General features: G+C 41.5%; 1 protein-coding gene across 1 annotated transcript in view; it reads left to right on the top strand.

Annotated features, from left to right (window-relative positions):
* LOC120549702 (transcription regulator protein BACH2-like) overlaps window positions 1–24016 on the top strand; it is a 56621-nt gene that overhangs the window by 15799 nt on the left and 16806 nt on the right. The window contains exon 2 of the mRNA XM_039786788.1: window positions 22389–22671. Coding sequence (XP_039642722.1) covers window positions 22405–22671 — 267 coding nt within the window. The 5' untranslated portion in view covers window positions 22389–22404. The remainder of the gene's footprint in view (window positions 1–22388; window positions 22672–24016) is intronic.

Here is a 24016-nt window from a genome sequence, read left to right on the forward strand (position 1 = left end):
TTAAAAAATGCGATGGAATATGCGGGATATTTATGCAATTTTATGCGTTGAAATTGCGGGAACTTGCAAAAATTGCAGTTTGATTAAAAAGAAAAAAAAGTGATTCCCCCCAACACCCTGCTTTTCGATGATGTTCACGTCGCGTAATTACTTCACTTCATAACGTTCCCATGGCAACAGGGGAAAATGGCTGCTCTTGTGTGATGTAAACGCAGCATTTTTCAACTTTAAGCTAAGATATATGTGACTTTTTTGCAACGAAAATGCAGGGATTATGAAATCATGCAAGCCCCGCATATTTAGCACGGATATCGGCAATTTCTGCAGCGAAATATGCGGACATTGGCTGATTATGCATTGAATTATGCGATCGCATAATCGCGTTTCTCTGGAGCGACTGGTTAATGGATCGGACAGCTAGAGATGAAAGGGGAGAGAGAGAGGGGGGAAGACATGCAGGAAATCGTCACAGGTCGGACTCGAACCCTGGACCTTCTGCGTCGAGGCATGTGCCCGCTCTACCAAGTGAGCCGACCCGGCCACCGATTGATACTTTGTTTTAATACGGTGGGGGTCACTACTTTTGTCCTTTCACGTTAACCGTCTTGTGTTTTTGTCCTATGTGAATTACCAGCAGCAGAAGTGTTAATTGCACTAAGCACCGTGCTATGGAGTCATTCCTGTTTGACATGTAGAGCTCGCTGTCGAGGGTCTTTGGGGCTTCAGCTAATTAGGACCATAATGTCCAATTAACACTCCCCAAACTGCAGCGACTGGTATACAGAGGTCTCTCTGGGTGCTGGATCGTGACAATAATTAGCAGTGTACTTTTGAAAGCGTTTGTCTAACTGATGCTCATTTGATCTACAGGACAGTTCCGTTCCGTCGGTGCTTAAAAAGTATCGAATTCTGTACCCAGCTATTTATTTTTAGTAGTTCATAGTTTAGTGGGAAGTGGCGAATGCTTCTTTTAAACCCCATTTTGTGCGTACACAAGTTATAAATGATGCCCCTTTTAAAAGTGCAGCTTCATGATTCTGTCTTGGTTTTTAGCAGAACGTATCATCAAAGTAACTACAGAGACAGCTGCTGTTAGTTTAAGAAAAAAAGCTTGTCTTTAATTAGGTATTCAGATAATAAAGCATGTTCCTAATGGCCCGTAGTAAACTGTTATATCTGCTTTTTTATATTTCTTTCATTTTTGTTTGATTTGGCTGCCTTCCCAGCGTTTTGGATTTGAATTTCTGCAGCATTCCCATCCATCTTGAGCATGACTCGCACAGCAATAAAAACCAGCTTCGCTTTCCCTGAAACCTGACGAGCCTGATGCAATTAACGCTCCGCCAGCCGCCGCCGCAGGGCAAAGTAATGTCAGCCCAGCCTCCTGGCTGAAAGGAGGGACGACCGCAAGTGTAAGGAAACACAGTTGGACAGGAGGAGCTCCCCCGGGGGATGGAAAGTCCTCCTCTGCTACATCTTTATAGACGTCAAAACCAGGTGAAATCAAATCCATTGGACCAGGACTGAATCCTCAATGGTTTTTGGGGTTAAAGGGCAGTGGCGTCACCACAACAGGAGGAGATGTGAGGAGAGTGAGACTCTGTCAACACAATATACTGCACAGGAACATGGGACATTAGTATCCAGGGCAACCCTGAGCCTCAAGGCCTAGATTTCGGGGGGGTGGGGGGGATGCAGGGGACATGTCCCCACCCCAATATTTAGAAGAGGTTGATTTGTCCCCCCTTAAAAAATATGAAATACAACCCATTCCCCAAAAGAGGTAAAAATAACCGTTCAGGGGGCTCAAAACAAGACTTTATATTTCACAATTATAGTTTTCCGTCAGATCGTTTTTACAGGGTTTGGCAGGGTCAAAAAACTTCTAAAAAAGCCTAACCTTTCAAAATAAAATTTTTAGGCCTTTAAAAAGTCTTAAATTTGCGGAAGTATTGTGTTCAAGGTCTTAAATAACTTTCAACTTGTCTTAATTTTCCTACGTCAATGCAATGCTGACTGAAATGTTCCCGCAGCGCTTTAGAATTTTTATTCTGTGGTGTTGTAGTTCTTTCTGTCGCTAGTCCAAATGTAATTCGCTGTATTACGACTACAAATGAGACCAACATGCCACTTATTTTGCAGCCAATCTACAGTAGACACCAGGCCTATGAGGACATTTTTTTTGATGTCATGATATAGGTCTTTAATTTCATTCATAATGGTCTTTAAAAAGGTCTTCGAAAGTCTTAAATTTAATTAAATTAAAAGACCCTGTTGTAGATCTTGACATTTCCAAGCGCACTTGAAGGCAGCTTCATTTCACGGAGAAAGAAAATAGACAGAGGGATTGAGAAAATGTGTTTTTTTATTTGTAGTTTATTTTGAACAATAAAAAAAGAATATATATATATATATATATATATATATATATACACACACACACACATACATATATATATATATATATACACACATACATATACATATAATACCATTTTAAAAATCTGATAAATAAGGACATGTACATCTCAGCACAATCTTCCAAAATTATTGTAAGTGATTCAAATAAGAAATTCCCATGTTCAAAAAGGAGTAGAAATAAGTAAAAACATATATATTATTTTTATCCTTTAGTTAAATACAAAACAATTTGATGCTTCACATATTCATACATATTTAAATACACATACACCGTATATCTACCTACCTACACTCACATAAACACATGCATACACATAGACACAGATGCATACTGCATACAGTACATGCAGACACACACACATTTACACTTTTTTTTTTCTCATTCAGCTGTTACACAAACTCCCTGGCAGTTCAGGGCTTGTGTTTGGTGTTTTAATGTCGAAAATGTAACTTTATGAGGTTTTTTAACATTAATATTTATTCCCCCAGCCTGCCTATGGTCCCCCAGTGGCTAGAAATGGTGATAGGTGTAAACCGAGATCTGGGTATCCTGCTCTGCCTTTGAGAAAATGAAAGCTCAGATGGGCTGATCTGGATCTGCAAATGTGTAAATGTTTGTGTGTGTATGCATGTACTGTTACCTCCCCTTTCTCTGCTTTGCCCGCCCAGAGAATTTGGCCCCCCCATGAGAGAGAGACATCATGGCTTTCAAACGAGCAAAGTGGCAGTTGGTCAAGGCCACACCCCCACCCTCCACCTCTCTCCTCCTCAATAGCTACAGACACAGAAATGGCACATCCTAAGGAAATCTCATTGTGGGACTGGCTCTAGTGGCTGTAATTCTGCACCAAGGCTGAATTTCGGGAAAGAGACTTCAGATACAGTATTAGGGGACCACTAAGGTCTATATAAAGAGACTTCAGATCCAGTATTAGGGGACCACTAAGGTCTATATAAAAGAGACTTCAGATACAGTATTAGGGGACCACTAAGGCCTATATAAAAGAGACTTCAGATACAGTATTAGGGGACCACTAAGGTCTATATAAAAGAGACTTCAGATACAGTATTAGGGGACCACTAAGGTCTATATAAAAGAGACTTCAGATACAGTATTAGGGGACCACTAAGGTCTATATAAAAGAGACTTCAGATACAGTATTAGGGGACCACTGAGGTCTATATAAAAGAGACTTCAGATACAGTATTAGGGGACCACTAAGGTCTATATAAAAGAGACTTCAGATACAGTATTAGGGGACCACTAAGGTCTATATAAAAAAGACTTCAGATACAGTATTAGGGGACCACTGAGGTCTATATAAAAGAGACTTCAGATACAGTATTAGGGGACCACTAAGGTCTATATAAAAGAGACTTCAGATACAGTATTAGGGGACCACTAAGGTCTATATAAAAGAGACTTCAGATACAGTATTAGGGGACCACTAAGGTCTATATAAAAGAGACTTCAGATACAGTATTAGGGGACCACTAAGGTCTATATAAAAGAGACTTCAGATACAGTATTAGGGGACCACTAAGGTCTATATAAAAGAGACTTCAGATACAGTATTAGGGGACCACTAAGGTCTATAAAAAAGAGACTACAGATACAGTATTAGGGGACCACTAAGGTCTATATAAAAGCATCCAAAGAGCACCATGTCATGGGACCTTTAAAACTTTCTCGTGGCAGCGATAGAGGCAGTGATGTTTCCTGTTTCCTGTACGGGACTCTCACACCGCCTCAAAACACACCGACAAGTCTGGTCGCCGGTTACATGACAGGCCACCGCAGCGGGACGTCGGGTTGCGTTTCTCCAAAAGTTGAGTCGGTCTCAACTTTATAACACTGTTGAAGAAAGAGAATACAAAAAAACGAATATTCAAATCCCAAAATTTAAAATGGAATACCAACCCAACGTAGGAATATCCGAATAGTCGAATATATTTGGATCCAGCCCTACTTCTTACCCGCAGATATATTTTCCCAACAATTTCAGACACAGGAAATTAAGTTTCTGCCCCGCTTATAATGTTCCCCCCCCCCCCAATGTTGAAACATAACCTACGCCCTTGCCTGAGCCTACGGATCCGATCAACATGTTGTGTGCTACACTGATATCCCAATAACGTAATGCTGCTTTTTGGTTTTCCTGCAACGCAAAACATTTGAAAACACCAAAAGAAATCACTATATTCCATAAAGGTGATGTTAATCTTGTCAGTTTCCCTCTGTGGAAACTTTGTGGGCGTTTGGCAGCCCACATGTGTACTTTCATTTCCAACGCCTACGCTTGTGTTGCCTCGTGAAGGAGATGAAATAATCCTCTGCTCAACATCCCTGCCTTTATGACTCATTTGGCAACAGAGCTTTCGCACCCTCTCAAAAAAAAAAAAAAATTCATTTATTACACATTTTTGATGTGACACATTTGGCCTTTCGCCAGATATGAACATATACACTGCAATTGATATTGTAAATATCACACTGCTGTGTGAAGCATCGTGATCCTTGTTTGATTGGACATGCTGACGGCTGATCGATGTCTGTTGATGTGAAAAGGAAGTAGAAAGAGCAGTTGACAAAATATCGATACGCCAATATATCGTTATTCTTTGTGCGATACGAGAATTGATACCCTGGCGCCAAAGGTTGTTATTTTGTTGGAATTGTTGGAGCTTATATTGCAAGACACATTTGCGTGTCTATAGACAATAAAGTGAAATTTATCTATCTATTTATCTATCCAATCTTGATATTTTAATTAATGAAATAAGGCGCGCTAAATAGATTTTCCTGCTCCCAGGGTCGCTACTTCATGGCTCCTTGGGGTGGCGCTCAACACATAAATTATTTTGGACAATATTGAAATCACAATTATTTAACACGACTACCCGTTGACTTTTGGAAAGATGTTGCATTTATTGAACTTAAACAGTTCAACAAATCAACAGTGAAAACACCTTGAACTGTGAAATTTTCAATGTAAAATAAAGCCTCCAGCGCCGCTTACTGTGCAGTGGAATCACGAACGCTGCGTTTGAGCTATGTTACTGGTTACTGGTTGCACGGCGTTCGTCGTTCGACTGGTCACGACTGTTATCCGAGATGGCGGCCGCATGTAAACATTAACGCTACTGTCTTTATAATCGATCTTTGTAATAAACTGTCTGTACACTTACAAAGTTCTCAATGCTTCGGTTTGCATGTAGGGACCCTCATTATGCTACCGTTTAAATGTTGTGCTATTTCGAGCCTTGTTAGTGGTATCAAATAGTGATTTACCAAGTGCCCCGAAAGCTAGCGTTAGCAGCTAACCCCCGGTTTGCGGTAGCTTATTTCAAGCCAGAGACACATTCGATTAGCATGAAAACATGTCCCAGAGAACGTTCGACTCGGTACACATGTGCTATTAACCTCTAGGTTCAATGTGCGCCGGAATTGTCCTTTAATACAGATGGAGTTGTCTTGGAGCCAACCTAACGGCCATTAGAGGAACTGCATCTTAAGACACCTGCACATTTACTTCAACATTCAGTCGTGGCTGTTGCTAAGTGTGGAGTACCTCAACAACAAAGACTGTATATTGCCTTTTGAAAAACACAGTTGAACGTGACACCATGTACCTATTAGCAATTCGATATTTGTTAACTAACATTCCACACCAGTGAGAGCATGTGAAGCTAAAGAGGTAAATGTAATCTAGACAAACTAAAAATAGCAGTGTCAAAAAAGGCGGCCGAGCAAGTCCACAAGATTTTTGATCCTCCTAAAGGTGCAGAAATCCTCTAATAAGCCCTGCACGCTGAGCCTCAAACTGTCCGTTTAAGAGTCAAGTAGCAGATGTAAGCGCTCAGATGGAAACAAAGGCAGTGAACCAGAAAACATGGAGATGGTACAAGGCATCACAGACCATAGAGGCCTTTTAGACCAGCGGCACAACTGTTCAGCGATGCCTGGCGTGCGAAGAATTCAACTCGTTCAGCCAGGAATTGGGTTCTCACCTCAGAGTCTGTATGCCAGCAGCGCTGCTCCTCCTTAGACTAACCACAGCCCAGAACATGCTGACGTTAGCCTTTTGTTCAGTCAAACATCAAAACGTAGCCTATTCGGATTAGAAAATGATTGTTGTAAACATCCATCACAGTTCACAGACCCACTTCCTGCTTCAACTTTGATATGCTGCACTTACTGAAGTTGTGTGCACACAGTTTTCCTGCACAACGATTTCGCACCGATTAAGCACAACTCAGCCGTAATTTATTTGCCATAAGGCAAGGCAAGGCAGCTTTATTTGTATAGCACATTTCAGCAACAGGGCAATTCAAAATTATTTTCATAAAACATTAAAGAGCAGTTAAAAACGATAAAAAAAACAGATTAAATCCGAGAATAAAAAGTTACAGTGCAGTAGAGCTGGGCAATATATCGATATTATATCGATATCGTGATATGAGACTAGATATCGTCTTAGATTTTGGATATCGTGATATGACGTAAGTGTTGTCTTTTCCTGGTTTTAAAGGCTGCATTACAGTAAAGTGATGTCATTTTCTGAACTCATCAGACTGTTGTAGCTGTTCTATTATTTGCCTTTACCCACTTAGTCATTATATCCATTGTGTAAATATTTTGTGAAAGCACCACTAGTCAACACTACAATATTGTTGCGGTATCGATATCGAGGTATTTGGTAAAAAATATTGTGATATTTGATTTTGTCCATATCGCCCAGCCCTACGGTGCAGTATAAGAAATAAAAAAATATTTAAAGAAAGGCAACATCAAATAGAAAGGTCTTCAGCCTTGATTTAAAAGAACTGAGAGTTGCAGCAGACCTGCAGTTTTTTGGGAGTTTGTTCCAGATATGTGGAGCATAAAACTGAACGCTGCTTCCCCCTGTTTAGTTCTGACTCTGGGGACAGGAAGCAGACCTGTCCCAGACCACCTGAGAGGTCTGGGCGGGTCATAGTGTAGTAGCAGATCAGAAATGTATTCTGGCCCTAAGCCGTTTAGTGATTTATAAACCAGCAAAAGTATTTTTGAAATCAATACTTTGAGGCACTGGAAGCCAGTGTAGAGACTTCAGAACTGGAGTGATGTGATCCACTCTCTTGGTCTTAGTGAGGACTTGAGCAGCAGCGTTCTGAATCAGCTGCAGCTGTCAGATTGGATTTTTTTAGGGAGACCTGTAAAGTTTTTCCAAATCAAGCGATAATAGGCTGACATTGTAATTGTCTTAATGTGTCTGTTGAAATTCAGGTCTGAGTCCACGACTACACCAAGATTTCTGGCTTTGTCTGTCGTTTTTTAACATTGTCGTTTGAAAGTGACAAACACACACACACACACACACACACACACACACACACACACACACACACACACACACACACACACACACACACACAATCTTTCCACAATCTTCCTTAGTGAGAATTTTAAAAAGAAACGTTGGCATTTGGCATCCTTGAACGTAATCCTGGGTTTTGCAGAATCCCTGCTGTATCGGGGTTCTGGTCCGGAAATAGAGTTGAAAGCAGCAAAATATCTTAGTATGCTTTTACTGATCATCCAAGTAAGTGAGAGTAGAGAGGCTCTTCTCAGGGTTAGAAATGGTCTCCTGATGGAAGCAGATTAGAGCGGTGAGTGCTCTACATTAGTGCTGCTTGACCCATGTGCAGTCTGCAACACTCTTATCTTACGTGTGTGTGTGTGTGTGTGTGTTGTGTGTGTGTGTGTGTGTGTGTGTGTGTGTGTGTGTGTGTGTCCGCACTTGTAGGACAAAAGGTGAAGGTATTGATGGGGAGTGAGAAGGCATGTGAGCCAAAGTAGCTAGGTCAGCTATTCAGCATCTATAGATTGGAACTTAATCGCTTGTTAAACACACACACACACACACAAAAACACTTACACACAATGTAGACATTGCCCTCACCCCTCACTGCTCATACCAACACATATGTATTTCCTCCACGTGCTGTCTTCTGAGGACCTGTACTCAATTTACTACCCATAACCCCTCGCTCCTACAGCAGGCCACTTGCCCTTCACACACATCGAGCGGTCCTCTGACATACGAGCACTCTGTCAGCAGCGCTGGCTCCACGCCTGAGGGAAGAAGGGGTTTCATTTGCACTAAATCCAATTGCACTTGACAATGGCAAGATGAGCATACAGGGTTGCAGGAGGCTGAGGGATTGAGCAAACGTTGTTAGCAATGACCTCACAGGTCATTTATCAGGATCTCAATGACCGCAGTGCAAGTGAGAGCTTCCCCACAGCTGCTTTCGCAACAAAGGCTCATTGTTAAAATGGGAGACGCTGATGTCATAGCGGTATATTTCCGGACGAGATCCGAATCTCCCATGGGAGGGCCCCGGTAATGGAGCGAGGACTGGGCGCTATCTTTAGCTGCGAATTGTTTGTGGGGGAATTTCTTCCTGAGATAAAGTTTCGTCTCGATTTGTTTTTCATGAGTTTGATCGGTTGACGTGAGAAGTAAGTATGCCGCACATCAAGCAAGCAGGCATCTTTAGACCCAGTAGGATTTGTCCCGATCAGCTTTTATGGCCCCCTGATATAATTTTTTTTTTTAATACTGAATATCTGCCACTACCAATAAAAGAAATTTAATTAGCAAAAATAAGTAATTAAACAAAGTAACTAAAAGATGTCTTCAACTTAGTGCTGCTATCATTTTATGTCAAACTCATATATAAAATCCTCTTCTATTTCGAACGGTGTAGAATTTACTGACATAAATGATCGGAGTAAGGCGATTGGGGTGACTGCCGATCCCTGATCAGTTCAAATGTTAAAGGTCCCATGACATGGTGCTCTTTGAATGCTTTTATATAGACCTTAGTGGTCCCCTAATACTGTATCTGAAGTCTCTTTTATATAGGCCTTAGTGGTCCACTAATACTGTATCTGAAGTCTCTTTTATATAGACCTTAGTAGTCCCCTAATACTGTATCTGAAGTCTCTTTTATATAGACCTTAGTGGTCCCCTAATACTGTATCTGAAGTCTCTTTTATATAGGCCTTAGTGGTCCCCTAATACTGTATCTGAAGTCTCTTTTATATATACCTTAGTGGTCCCCTAATACTGTATCTGAAGTCTCTTTTAAATAGACCTTAGTGATCCCCTAATACTGTATCTGAAGTCTCTTTTATATATACCTTAGTGGTCCCCTAATACTGTATCTGAAGTCTCTTTCCCGAAATTCAGCCTTGGTGCAGAATTGCATCCACTAGAGCCAGTGGGGGAACTCATATTAATGTTTAAAAACCTCATAAAGTGAAATTTTCATGCCATGGGACCTTTTAATATCGCCTCTGATCCGATCGGGACATCCCTATTTGCTTTTATTTGAGATTTCTTGATTCAATAGTGGATGTTAGTTGGCTCAGAGCTTGGGCTCAAGCTTTATCAGCACCTTATTTCCGGTTTTTCAACTTTTAAGCCATACTAGCAGTGCGACTCTGCTGTGTGACTCGTGATTTGTTTTACGGACATTAATGGCTGCAGGGTTACGGCATAACCAAGGGAGCATCTGGAAAGATGGGGAGATTCTGAGGCTAACTAGCCATCACCTTCCGTTAGCATTCCATTGACTCCCATTCATTTTGGCGTCACTTTGACAGCGAATAACTTTACATCTGAAGCGTTTAAAGACTTTATTTGTCCATTGTTTATTTCTAAAGAAACACGACAATGTATAAAAGGCTCCATTACCTTGTAGCTCACGTTATGGCTCCGTAGCAGACGTTGTTGCAAAAAAAAAAACGATTGTGTCATAACCACTCTACTTTCTGTCACACAGTATAGAACTTACCGTATAGTCAGGATAAGCTCGCAGGCAATCGGGGGGGACGTGGAGGCATTCAGTCAAGGGAAAAGCCCATAGAGAGTCCATGAAAGCATCGGAACAAAATATTTCAGCAACGTTTTGCTCCTTCTCCGCTCATGGACAGCACCTACTCACGCTCTCCGTCTCTGTAAGATTGGGAATGATTGAGATTTCTCTCGGCACAGCTACCAGAAGACTTCACACTTTCAGACAGGTTGCTCACATCACATCTACGTCTTCAAGCTCAGTTGGAGGCTGCGCAGTAACGCTCAGCCATCACCGGGAAAGTGACTTCACTGGTCTCTGTCGAAGTCTATGGTGTCGCTGTGTCCATTTACTTCACTGTCTATGTAACCGACCCTGGGGAAAGCTTGATTACTCCCGTTACGGCTAGGTTTATAACAGAGCTGGGTTTTGCTCGTGCAATTGGAAATTAGAAACTACAGCTGGGCAATATATTGATATTATATCGATATCGTGATATGAGACTAGATATCGTCTTAGATTTTGGCTATCGTAATATGACATAAGTGCTGTCTTTTCCTGGTTTTAAAGGCTGCATTACAGTAAAGTGATGTCATTTTCGGAACTTACCAGACTGTGTGTATTATTTGCCTTTACCCACTTAGTCATTATATATATATAACTTTATTTACAGACTCAAGGTCCAGATATAAAAGTACACATAACATATTACAAGAAGGATACACACACCATAAAAACATACAGACATACTGTCTATCACATAGTACATAGAAGGAACATACAAAACATACATACCTACATACATATAAAGACACACAATACTTAAAACATATGCAAATGCTTGTGCCAGTGTTTCCAGAGTTTGGAAGTAAATCTGGTATCACTAAGTGCAGGGTTAGTTAAGGCAGTTAAAATTGTATTCTTTGACTCTGTTAATCGGCACCTAAATTTGTACATAAAATTCCTCAGCACAGCATGGAAGGTGGGAACATTACTCGTCACAAACAAATGACTAGCACTGGTCCATATTATATATCCATTAATATCCATTATATCCACATTACTGATGATTATTTATCAAAAATCTCATTGTGTAAATATTTTGTGAAAGCACCAATAGTCAAACACTACAATATCTTTGCGGTATCGATATGGAGGTATTTGGTCAAAAATATTGTGATATTTGATTTTCTCCATATTGCCCAGCCCTACTACAAACGCTTACTGTTTACCCGCCAGACTGCAGTAAAGGATTTGAGGCCTACCTTGGTCGTTGACTTCTTGTGCCCATTCCTCCTCCGCTGTGCGGCCAGCTCGCTCCTTTTCGCTCGTCAGTCAGCGTGAAACAGCGGCACTCAGCTTACAGTTCATTTGTAGACAATTTAGACGCGAACATAACATTAACACAACTTGGTTGGGAAACGTCGCCACATATCAGAAACGCTCTTCCGCTGACTCTCGTCTCTCATTCAGTCTCGCTGAGTACAGTTTGCAATGAAATGGAGATATTCAGGTACAGGTAGCCATGCTCCCCACATGAAGAACTGCAATCACTTTGATGATCCCCAGACTGGTCGAGAAAAATTTCAATGTGTCCGATACTTTGTCAGATTAGAGGCCTGCTAAACATCCGCATGTTCACGTTGTCATTAGGCTTCGAGTAGTGAGAGATGCCGGGCAAAGTTGCTTTCAACTTGTTGTATTCATTGCCCCAATTAACTATCATTTACACTAACGGTGTTCTATTTCTCTGAATGCAGGGTGAGGAATATTTGCAAAACATCTGCATTAGATCTGTTTTCATAAATCATTTAAGATGGGCAGTGCATCTTTTAGCAAACATATACTGTATGTCATCAGATGTTTTCACAGAACTTGCCATTCTATAGTTCTCTCATAAATACACACACACACACACACACACACACACACACACACACACACACACACACACACACACACACACACACACACACACACACACACACACACACACATCCTGTATGTATAAGCACAACTCAGTACACCCCACAGACACCATCAGCAGATGAAAATAAGACATAATCAGGGCACGGGAGAAGGCAGGAAAGGGTGGAGGAAAGTAGGGCATAGTAGTACATTGGACTGCACCTACACACACACACACACACACACACGCGCGCACACTCACACACTCACAGAGCGGAATTGGTGAGTTATTAGTGTTTGTTAATTAATATTTGTGTGTAGCAGCAGCTCTGGGGGAAGGTCCCTGCCTGGTCTTGGGTTCTGCTGCTCCTGTGATGAATAATTCACTCCTGGATGTTTCTACACTGCCTGCTGGGCTGCACCGTGTGTGTGTGTGTGTGTGCGTGCCGCGCTTGTGCGTTCATGCCTGTGGCTACCTTTGCCCGTCTCTGGCTGTCTCAGGGGTCTGACTGGCGTTGGATGGGTGCGTTTGATTGATGGTTCTGTCGGGTTGAATGTAGGCTAACGGAGCAGCTGGCTGATGAGGGGAAGGTGCTGAGCTGCATTATGGGAAATACTGGCAGTGCCACTTGGACAGCAGAGAACTCTGCTGCTCTGCTTCACCAGGGTTAGGCCTGTTGATTATGAGTTTGAAAGAGCTGTATTTAGACATCACAAGCTGTAGTGGAAGAGCGTGCTCTGTGTTGTGACCGGGTCAATGGGTCCTTCTAAAATGTCCATTATTTCATTGGCTGACCATAGACCCAACTGTTAGTTCTGATCATGTTGTTTTAGGACTGTAAGAAAAATGATTAGGATGGGGAGGGGGTTGAAGCGTATGCCCCCAGCACTATGACTGTATTAGAGTTGTGAAGTGGAAGAAGCTGCTAATAATATGAACGTGTTTTTCTTCATTCTGTTTGCCGATTTGATTGGGACGGTTAACTTTAGCGCTGATATATATCATGAGACTTTTCAAAAGCGAATTGCCAGTCAGTGTGACATTTATTTTATACGTAAAGAATTAACATGTACCGCTTTTTTCTGCTATTGGTCTGTTTTGCTGGAAACAGATGTGATAGTTGCTTTCGGCGGTATCATATAAACACAAAATATTTAGGTCAGTCATTTGAAAAAAAATTTATAAAAAAATCTTGATGTGGTGGGAAAACAATTGATTTTAAAAATCACGATACATTCGATTTTCAATTTTGTTTTCTCCAATCCTTAATCATTACGGCTTAATAACACACCCTTCATGAGTGAAGAACACACTGTGCCCTTTATGTGGCTTACATATTTATATATTTTCCACTGGTATCGTATATAACTGGCTAAACGTAATATGGTGTCACATGCTGCTACGATTCTTCACTGTAGCCCAGTTACAGTGTGGAAAAGTTAGCTGTGCTTCTCCCCCCCCCCTCGCCCCCCCCTTCTCCTCCTCCTCCTCCTCTTCAGTTGTAATTTTGCAGTTTGGGGATTATGGATATCAGTTAGCTGCCTGTCAGCCCAGTGTGCTGCTGAAACATCCCAGCCTCTCCTCACACATATTAATGCATGGCCCAGACGAGATGATGAAACCACTGGCAATGTCTTGTTTACCAAAGCCCCTCAACTCTCTCTGAACAATTTACCCAAGCGTGGATTGGAATGGGGGCATGACAAAAAACATGGAGAAGCATAGCTTTAAACGTCCAACACCTAGCTGTTTCAAAGCGAGGAATGCGTAAATGTTAATGCAACGTCTCAAAAATAATGTCTGTATTTTGTTGTACTGGTATATAGGGCTGCACAATATGAGGAAAATATCTAATTGCGATTATTTTGACTGATACTGCGATTGCGATATGATTCACGATATTGGAGGGAATGATCATGTTTGTATCATTATTCTCATTTTCATTGACTAATATTAAAATTAAAATGATTATAGTGTGATTTTTGCGAGGATCTGGACCAAACAAAGATTATTTTTCTTTAGTCTGTAGGATAGGATCTGTAGGCCGGGACGTCTGTGCAGCACCACACTACTTCATTCAGAATGGTTTGACACATATTTTGCCATTAACAAATATTGCGCTGCTCTGCGATTTGGATATTGCACTAGTTCATATTGCAATTTTGATAAAATTGCGATTAATTGTGCAGGCCTACTGGTATAGTGACTACTGACTGCCGAGCGTCCTCTGGCTCTGCTTCTCACGTCTCAAGCAATCATCTCTCCTTTTTATAATCTTTAGAAGCAGTGGTGGAATGTAACTAAGTACATTTACTCCAGTACTGTACTTAAGTACAAATGTTGAGGTACTTGTACTTTACTTGAGTCTTTTCTTGTCATGCCACTTTCTACTTCTACTCCGCTACATTTCAGAGAGAAATATTGTACTTTGTACTCCACTACATTCATCTGTTACAGCTTTAGTTACTTTACAAATTAATTTAAGATTTTTGCACACAACAAACATGTAGTTTATAAAATACATTTTTATAGCTGAAATGATTCAACCATTAGACACAGAACTGTTTGGATCCTTTCCAGTTTCTAAAATGTGAGGCTTGTTCTTTGGTGAGTACTTACATACTTACAGACTTTAACTTCTAACAGAGTATTATTACATTGGGTATTAGTACTTTTACTGAAGTAAAGGATCTGAATACTTCTTCCACCACTGGTTAGAAATCAATATGTGACCTTGATTGTTCTCCTAATGACTCCACACACGAGTTTTAGCTCCAGTAGCAGAACTCATCTCCGTCCATATTAACACGTCTGACAACACGTATCACATGACCGCTCACACACACACACACACACACACACACACACACACACACACACACACACACTGGGCATGTGGGTGCCGGTGTAAACAGGAAGCAGATTGTCGTTAACTCTGCGGTTTGAAAATCGTGGAGGTAGAAGTTGAAAATACAGAAAGTAGTTTGGCAAATAGCCCCCACCCTTACACTGAACAAAGTCAATCAACATGTTCTGCTCATCTACCTCGTGCATATTTCAAACTTTAAATTATAATCTTGTTATTAATATAAACCATTGCCCTGAACTGCCTTGCACTATATTTATATTTAAATCTTAAATCTCAGACTATACTGATATTGCACTATTCCTTCCCTCTCTTCAATTGTTATTGTATATTTTTTTTGTAAATTTGTAAGTTATTATAATTAATAAACAGTATGTTTTTTATATTTCTTACTGTCCTTTCTGTTTTTATTCTTTATATGTTAAGTGAGTGTTGTACTTTGAGAGCAAAGATTAACCAGAGTCAAATTCCTTGTTTGTTTACGCAAACCTGGCCAATAAAGCTGATTCTGAAGTACAGAGCAGGGAATTATTAGCTTGGGCCAATGTCGAGCTGGAACTGTTACTGAAAGGTGTGTAAGCTACCTAACAGATGAGACTTACTGACGTGCGTCATTGTTTCCAAAGGTCTCCGTTTGTGCCCATCCAGACTACAAAGTAACCCCAGAGTTTTCAAACCACAACGGGGGCAGCAGTGTTTCCAAATGTCTCCGTTTTAGGGGCTCAGAAACGCTGCAGTATTGTGGACGTGAAGCGTAAACATAGCAAAAGATGTTCGTTTTTAAACCAAAACGTAGTAGTGTAGATGTAGCCTAAATTGTACTGTGATCGCCTCCTAATGATGGTGATGAGGGTCCGGGCAAATACTTTGTTCTGCATTCCACTTAGGAGAGGTCCTGGTATTAAACCATTACTGATGGCTGCATTCCACTTAGGAGAGGTCCTGGTATTGGGCATGCTGACTCACTGAAATAGCTTAGTGGGACACTTGATGGAATTGAGCCATCGTTAAGGTTATCAATTTCAGCTGTGCTTTTCCTACTATGAACATATCAACTATCAACATGTCTGCTGTGAAAAAGGTCCATGGACTCAGGTTCAGGTACAGATGAATATATCCACGGACTCCATCAGGCCTGAAATCCCTTCTGACAAACACTTTGGTCCACGACAAGGTAACTTCAAAACCTGCTGGATCTCCATGAAGTCTTGTTGATGAAAAGAATAGTTTTTTGGGATAGTGATATAGGCTGTATAACGATTTGACAAATGTAGGTAAAATCTCATTTAAAAAAGGTAAATGTATTGCAAAACGGGTCATTTTAAGAGAATGGAAGTCAACTTCTTCTCTTTGGATCAAAAAGTGGCAGAATGATATGGTTTCTTGTTTGCACCTTGAAGAAATTCGGTTGTCTTTGTCCAATTCCCACGATAAATGTAGGAAGATTCGGGGCCCTTTCACTGAACTGGGACCTGACCTCTTTTTTTTGGCATGTGTATTTCCACATTTTCTTAGCTTTGAACAGATTGTGTGCCGGCTGTTTGTCTGTTTTTGTTCAGTTTTTTTGTTGTTCTTAATGTTTTTTTGACTTACTTCGTAAAATAGATATACTTCCAAAAAACAACAACTGACGTTTGGCGTAGGAAAATCTTCAAATACTCTCCGTGTATCTTGTACGTTCTTTATCTCCACATTCATTTAACCACAGAATCGTCACTTTAAGACCTCAGTGGGAACCCCTCAATCTCACTGTGTAATATAGTCTGTTTTTCATATCAATTTAAAATAAATTAACTGATATCCTGATCCTATTTGTTATCATCTCCGTTTTGTAAATTTCCTTAATCACCTTCCGTTTTCCTATTTCTGGTGCAGTTGGTTTCGGCCGATTTATCTGCTTAAGTGCTTAAAGAGGTACTTAGCAGATGGGTGGGAGAGTACCGGAGGTGTGTTTGCTCTGTCCCCAAAGACTGTGTGCATCGACGTGCACGGTGATATCCACAGTTATGCTTATTTCGGTCCATCATTGCCATTAAACGATGCAAGAGAACAACATGTGCGTATGGTTACAGCAGCGCCGTCCCACGCCTTCCCCAACTTTGCTTGAATAACACCTTGTTGAAGGAATCATAGTTTCCTCTCTCCATAATGATGAACTTCTCGTTTGCTATGTATTATTACTTATGTCCTGTTATGAGAGAGAGAGAGAGAGAGAGAGAGAGAGAGAGAGAGAGAGAGAGAGAGAGAGAGAGCTGCAGCACTGTAGGCTCTGTCCCTTAAAGCAGGGATCTTCAATAGAGGGTCCTAGTCTTAACATGAATCCATATATTTAGCAAATATAAATCCCCACTGCCTACTGGCCTATAGGTCAGCTTGTCTCTAAGGCCATCCACAGATACAGTTCATCCTAAGGATTCACTGTGCCCCATGTATGTTTAATATTAAAACATGGTTCCAGAGGCTATTTTGCAGAGAAACCGGGGCTCCGTGCAGTGCTTAGCACCGCCAAGGACCATTGGGATTGGTTTAAAGAAATGCCAATAAACCAGAGCACGTTTTTCTCCCATCCCAGATTGCTATGTGGACTAGCCAGACCTTCCTCCGCAGCGCTGTGGAGGAAGGTCTGGCAAAGGGAGACTAATACTAATTCAACCCCTTCCCACTTTTTCAACTATTCTCACTACTTCACCTTTTCTTACACAATTCAAGCCAGCAACCCAGTGTGGCATCAGCCCTTCAGCATACAGCATTCACACCGCGATTTCTTCAGAGATTGCATTCTCTAGTTACTTATGTCTGTACAGTAGTGATGTATTTATATAGGGTTATCTTAATGTGATTTAACTGACCCAGTATATCGTTGGCGTTCAGTTTGTTGGATATTATTATTACATAGGTCTGATGTTGGGTGCAAATAACTATTTTAACTAATTAAACTTGAAGTTTAATTGTTGACAAAGAAATCTTAACCCTCGTATTGTCCTCCTGCCCACTATGCAACTTTTTCTGCTGCTTTTTCCAACGTTTTTGTCACTTTATTTTGTCGTTTTTGTTACTTATTTCCCAAGTTTTTTTTTCCCCCTATGTTTCGTTTTTTTTCCCCAGCGCTTAAGCTTTTTCCGTCATTTTTTGTCACTTCTTTCACTTTTTTCAACATTCTTTTCATCAATTATTTTTCAAATGTTATAAAATTAAATAAAACACCCAAATTCAAAGAAAGTAGTGAACTGGTCATTTATTTTACTTGTAAAGAGCGTCGTATGGATCCACGGACATTTTGGTTGATAGAAACCCAAATTTCTGACATAGAAACTTTTAGAAAATGGGTCAGATTTGACCCGAGGACAACAGGAGGGTTAAAGGTCCACTGTGTAGGAATTTCTCCCATCTAGCGGTGGAATTGTATTTTCCATTCAAACGCATAGTGCTCTCTAGCGCCTCGCTTTTTCAAATGCGTGTTGCATCTACGGTAGCCATTATGTACCAAGAAGCTATGACGACATCTCTTCCAATTTTTTGTCTTCACTTTTTTGGCGACAAGGAGTCCTTCTCCTGTGGCTCGGCATGAGTACGATCCTCCATTATGAACTAAAGTGCAGTGCAGGCTTTCAAATTTGCCGTGGCTGTGACAGGCGCCTCTCGCTGATCTCCTTCGTTTCAGCTGGTTTCAGTCACGTGACGCTGGCTCTGAACGAAAACGCCTGTTGTGGATTAGCTAGACCGGTAGGCTAGTGCTTTATGTCCCTCTCAGCCATTATAATTTTTCAAAATGGCGGTACGACATGGAAGCCTCTTTGGACTTGCCCATCCAATGTAAATACAGATAAGAAATTCTTCACTTACGAGGATAAGTCAGATCATTGGCAGAGGACGTTTTACACCAATGAGGAGGACATATTCATGAATGAAGACATTGATTTTAGCTAATAAAATACTTAAAACACTACACAGTGTACCTTTTAAGCATAAGGTCTACTTGCTCAACATTTTCCCAGAGCTCTCAGACCCATCTAGTGGCATTCATCAGCAGGTCGAGTCCATCCGCAAAATCTCAAGCAATCATGTTCACAGGGCTGTTCAACTGTAAACGAAACAAACCGCGTATTACCTAAAACACTTTGAATTCATTTTCACTCTTGTTGATTTTAAAGCACAATCTCTCATTTTTATAATCTTTAGAAATCAATACATACTATTAGGGCTGGGCAATAAATCAATATTATATCGACATCCATATATGAGACTTGATATCATCTTAGATTTTGGCTATCTTAATATCATTACAGTAAAGTAAAGTACTTTTTGGGGCTGCACAAAATATTGTTTTTTTATCGTCATCGCGATGTCAACTGTCGCAATATACATATCGCAAAAGGCTGCGACATCAGTTGAAAGAAAATCTCAGCGCAAAACTGCACTTTAAAATGTAACTAATTCTTTTTTTAGTGGTGCCTTTTATGTTCAATTCAATGTTCAATTTGTTGAATTAAAGAATGTTGGAAATTGTTTCCTTTCATTTGTTTTAAATTAAACAAGTAATTTATTGTATTTTAGCAGAATCCTGAAAGCAGCAGAAATGTAGACGGGGTAAACAGCCTGAACTGCCGGGGGTTTGATTTCGCCCTGCAGCTCAGGCTGGAAACCTGTACGTTTGTCTATCCTGCTTCCGTTACAATTTTGTGGGGACCAATCACAAACTGGCTTATCCACCTGGCGCGCTATTGGCGGTTTTAACACGATGACGATAGAGAAGCGACCAAGCAGCTTCTTGTTTACATTCAACATGGCGGCGGCCACCGAAGCGCAGCAACCCGTTGATGCCGCTGTCGCTGCTACGTCACCCGGATCGTTGGTCTGATTGGTTGAAGGACTGTCCAATTGCGTACAGAGTCACTTGAACTATGGCCGTTGATCACGCCTCTCGTGCAGTAGAAAATACACAGCAGACTCCCCAGACTAATGTTCAATGGAGCTTTTTCACAGCAGACATGTTGACTTGTCATAGTAGGAAAAGCTCAGCTGAAATTGATAACCTTAACGATGGCTCAATTCCATCAAGTGTCCCAGTAAGATATTTCAGTGAGTCAGCATGCACAATACCAGGACCTCTCCTAAGTGGAATGCAGCCATCAGTAATGGTTTAATACCAGGACCTCTCCTAAGTGGAATGCAGCCATCATTAATGGTTTAATACCAGGACCTCTCCTAAGTGGAATGCAGCCATCATTAATGGTTTAATACCAGGACCTCTCCTAAGTGGAATGCAGCCATCAGTAATGGGTTTGAACACACCTCTGCTTTTCCTGCTATGACATGTCAACATGTCTGCCGTGAAAAAGGTCTATCTTAAAAGATTGAGCTTGGTCTGGTGATAGCCAGAATAGCAGAAATGCAAAACTGAGCTGAATCTTATATTTGTTTAATTATCGCAAGTAATATTGTTATCGCGATATTCCGCAACGTTATCTCATATTTTCCTTACCAGACTGTTTTAGCTGTTCTGTTATTTGCCTTTACCCACTTAGTCATTGAATCCCCATTATTGATGATTATTGCTGTGTACATTTTTTTCCCAACCATACATTATCTATTATATAATATTATATTTGACTTTTCTTCATTTTGCCCAGCTCTACATACTATACTTGTTTGTTCTTCCACTGACTGAATTGTACTGTGTTCCTACCTGCTGATTATATTTTGTAATTTTGATTAAAAACACCACTTACTGGACCTTGCGCTAAGATTGCGGAGATCTTAGCCAATAGTCTGAGGAAGACAGTAGATGACTAGACACAAAGAGCAATGTTAGGGAACGCCTTTCCCCCTTTCCTTTTGTTCTCCCTTTTCGGGAGGCATGATGCATGAACAGAGGAGTGCAGCGGGTAAATAGTGGTAGAGAACAATGTGTAGGCATCATGAAAAGCAAACGAGAATGCTCTGAGCCCCAAGTGTTCCTGAGGGGGAAGCCGAGGAGATGATCCGCAGTGTTGAGATGATTGGCCCGTGGGCCACAGGGAGAAAAGCCAGAACACTGCTTCAGCAAGCCCCCCCCCTCCCCCCCTCCCTCCGGATGCTGGGCTCTGCCTATTCAAAAGCAATGAGTCAGCAGAAAGCTCCCCCCTCCGTGTCTGCTGACAAACACACACACACACACACACACACACACACACACACAGACACACACACAGCTCAGGGCTGATGAGACAGACAGACTGCATGCTCAGCTGTCTGTGTTGGGGCTTTATGTACTACAGCGTTGAAATCAAACAATGGATAGAGCTGTCTGCAATCAATATGGAAGGCTGCGTTATATCTATATTTCTATCTAATGATATTTACTTCTTTAATATCTATATCTAGATATATGTACTATATATATATATATATATATATAGATATACACACATATCTTCCAGTTTATTACAATCCAGTAGAATAACCCTGCAGTGATCAGCCCTTAGCAGAAAGAGAGACGGAGCAGGGACTCCCTGCTACGTATTGTAAAATTGTGAATTCTTAAGCTTAATTGTATCTGTGGATGGCTACCTTGGTGGCTAGCTTACTCATCAATGTAGTGTTTTTTTTCTTTTTAAAACTTTAGTGCGTTGCTTTTTGATATTAATAAATATCCGTTCCATTCAAGCCATTGCCAAATGAGTTTCTACAAAGCTAATTAAGACTATCAGATAGAAGATAATGACCTCTTCTGAAGAGTCCATCATGTTTTTTTAATCCTCCGTGTCCTCCTTGGCTACTAGCAACAGCGTGGAGGAGGGGTGGGGTGGTGCGTGATCACGGAAGGCTTGTGTCATGTGGACGCGCCGACAGTTTTGTTGTCATTACTTAGAATTCCTCATGGGGGGGTGACAGAAACTACACACTATAGCTTTAAACAAATAGACTGATTTGTCTTTGCTTATTATGTGTTGGAATCATGTTAATGTATTTTATTTTTTTTTTTTAGACATTTCAATTGTTGAAAAAATTTCTTTGAAAAAATTTAACTATAATTTGGTGGCCCCCTCTGCAGTCACACTGAAGACCCCCTAGGGGTCCCAGGACCCCCTGTTGAAGATCGTTGCTCTTGAGTAATAAAAAAATAAAAGTAATATTGCTTAATTCTGAAATGAGAACCTCAATTGGAAGTACACATACTGCAAACCTTACACACTAATACTCTTGCAGGCTCTTCATTTTCACAATGCTTCTCTTCACAATCGCAGTATTTTCATTCTTTTTAGCAGCCAACTCCTTTGCATTTTTAAATCCTACTGCACTTTGCTACCATGCCCCCGCCCCCCCCGATCCTAGTCTCATAGCCTCTTTCTTTCCTCTGCGCAGGGTGCTAGAGAGAGTGATGTCGGCAGACGAGGAGCGGGATGGCGAGGCGGCAGCGCCCGTGTACGTGTACGAATCCAAGGTCCACTGTGCCAACGTGCTGCTGAGCCTGGAGGAGCAGCGGCGGCAGGGCATCCTGTGCGACGTCACTGTGCTGGTGGAGGGAAGGGAGGTGCGCGCGCACCGGGCCGTCCTCGCTGCTAGTAGTCGCTACTTCCTGCAGGCCCTGCTCGGGCAAAACAGGCCACCAGGCCAAGCGGAGCCCATCATTGACCTGCCAGACAAGGTAAAGGGCTACAATGACTACACAGAACACTTAGGGCCAGATGTTTAGGGCCAGAACGCTTTTGCGCCCACTTCAGGCGTATTTGTTTTGCAACGTGCGCGTAAAAGCATGGCGAGGTATGTACAAACAGGCCGCACTGAGGTAAAAGCGCAAATGCGCCTGTCGTGGGAACTGAAAATGGCAAATTGCGCTTTTCCGTGTCATGCATATGCATTCATGGGAGGGTCAAGGGGAAAGTGGGAGTTTCCCATAAACACGGGCACTTTTTTGTATGTACAAAAAAAAGCCTGTGAAAGCGCTCCTCTATTTTGTAGGTGTAAACCTGGAAGCGAGTTTCCTGGCATACGCCTCCTGGTGAAATGGTAGCAGTAATCCGAGCAAGACGAAGACAGAGGCCAAGGAGACGAGCTGAAAGGATTTTTGCCACAAGGATCACACTTTTTCAGTTGTGTGAACACAAAATCATGAAGCGTTACAGATTAAGCAGCCATGCGATATCACAGTTACTGGAAGAAATCACAGATGACGCCGGGCAACTCGCGACTTCACATTCCATTCAGCGAAGCTGTTACCCTCCGCTTACAGATATTGGCATCAGGGTCACTTCAAACAGTCCTAGCATCAGCCGTGGGAATATCGCAGTCTGCACTCAGCCCTATCACAGCACCAGTACTCACCGCTTTGCTACAGCACAATTTACGGTGTAGTGGGCGGAGAAAGGCGCTGATTACCCGATGAACTGCAGGTTTGGTAAATACGACGTGAGCTGAAGTATCACAGCGTGCGCTTTCTGCGGCTTGGCCACGGCGCTGATAGCGCTACATTTACAAATGTACGTACATCTGGCCCTTGGGCTATGTTCACACTTGGCGTCTTTTTTTAAGCTGCCAGCGTCTGTTTTACATTATAATCCTACGGAGTAAACCGTGTTTTCAAAAAAGTCCTGAGCGCTTTTTTAAACGCCACCGCCAACTTCTTTTTTGCAGCTCAGAGTGTCTTTTTTTGAAGTTGGAAAAAAGTTATACTTTTCTGAAAAAAAAACCCCGCCCTACTTCAATTGCTTTTTTGACAGCCGACCAATGACGAGCGGAGTAGCCAGATCCGTCGTTTTCATAACAACAAGAAAAAATGGAGTCGGAGCGCAGCGATTTATATGATATGACCGGCTTCTCCGTGTACAGGGAACTCGCTTTGTTTTATCTAACGTTAGCGCCACTACTCTCTCTCTCTCTCTCTCTGTTCTTTCTCTAGCTCGCTCCACCGCTTTGTTTTATCTAACGTTAGCACCACCGCTCCACATAGCGCTCTAGCTAGGATACTGTAGCAGTAGCCGTTGTTATAGCAA

The sequence above is a fragment of the Perca fluviatilis genome, chromosome 20, assembly GCF_010015445.1.
Source record: "Perca fluviatilis chromosome 20, GENO_Pfluv_1.0, whole genome shotgun sequence".
NCBI lineage: Eukaryota > Metazoa > Chordata > Actinopteri > Perciformes > Percidae > Perca > Perca fluviatilis.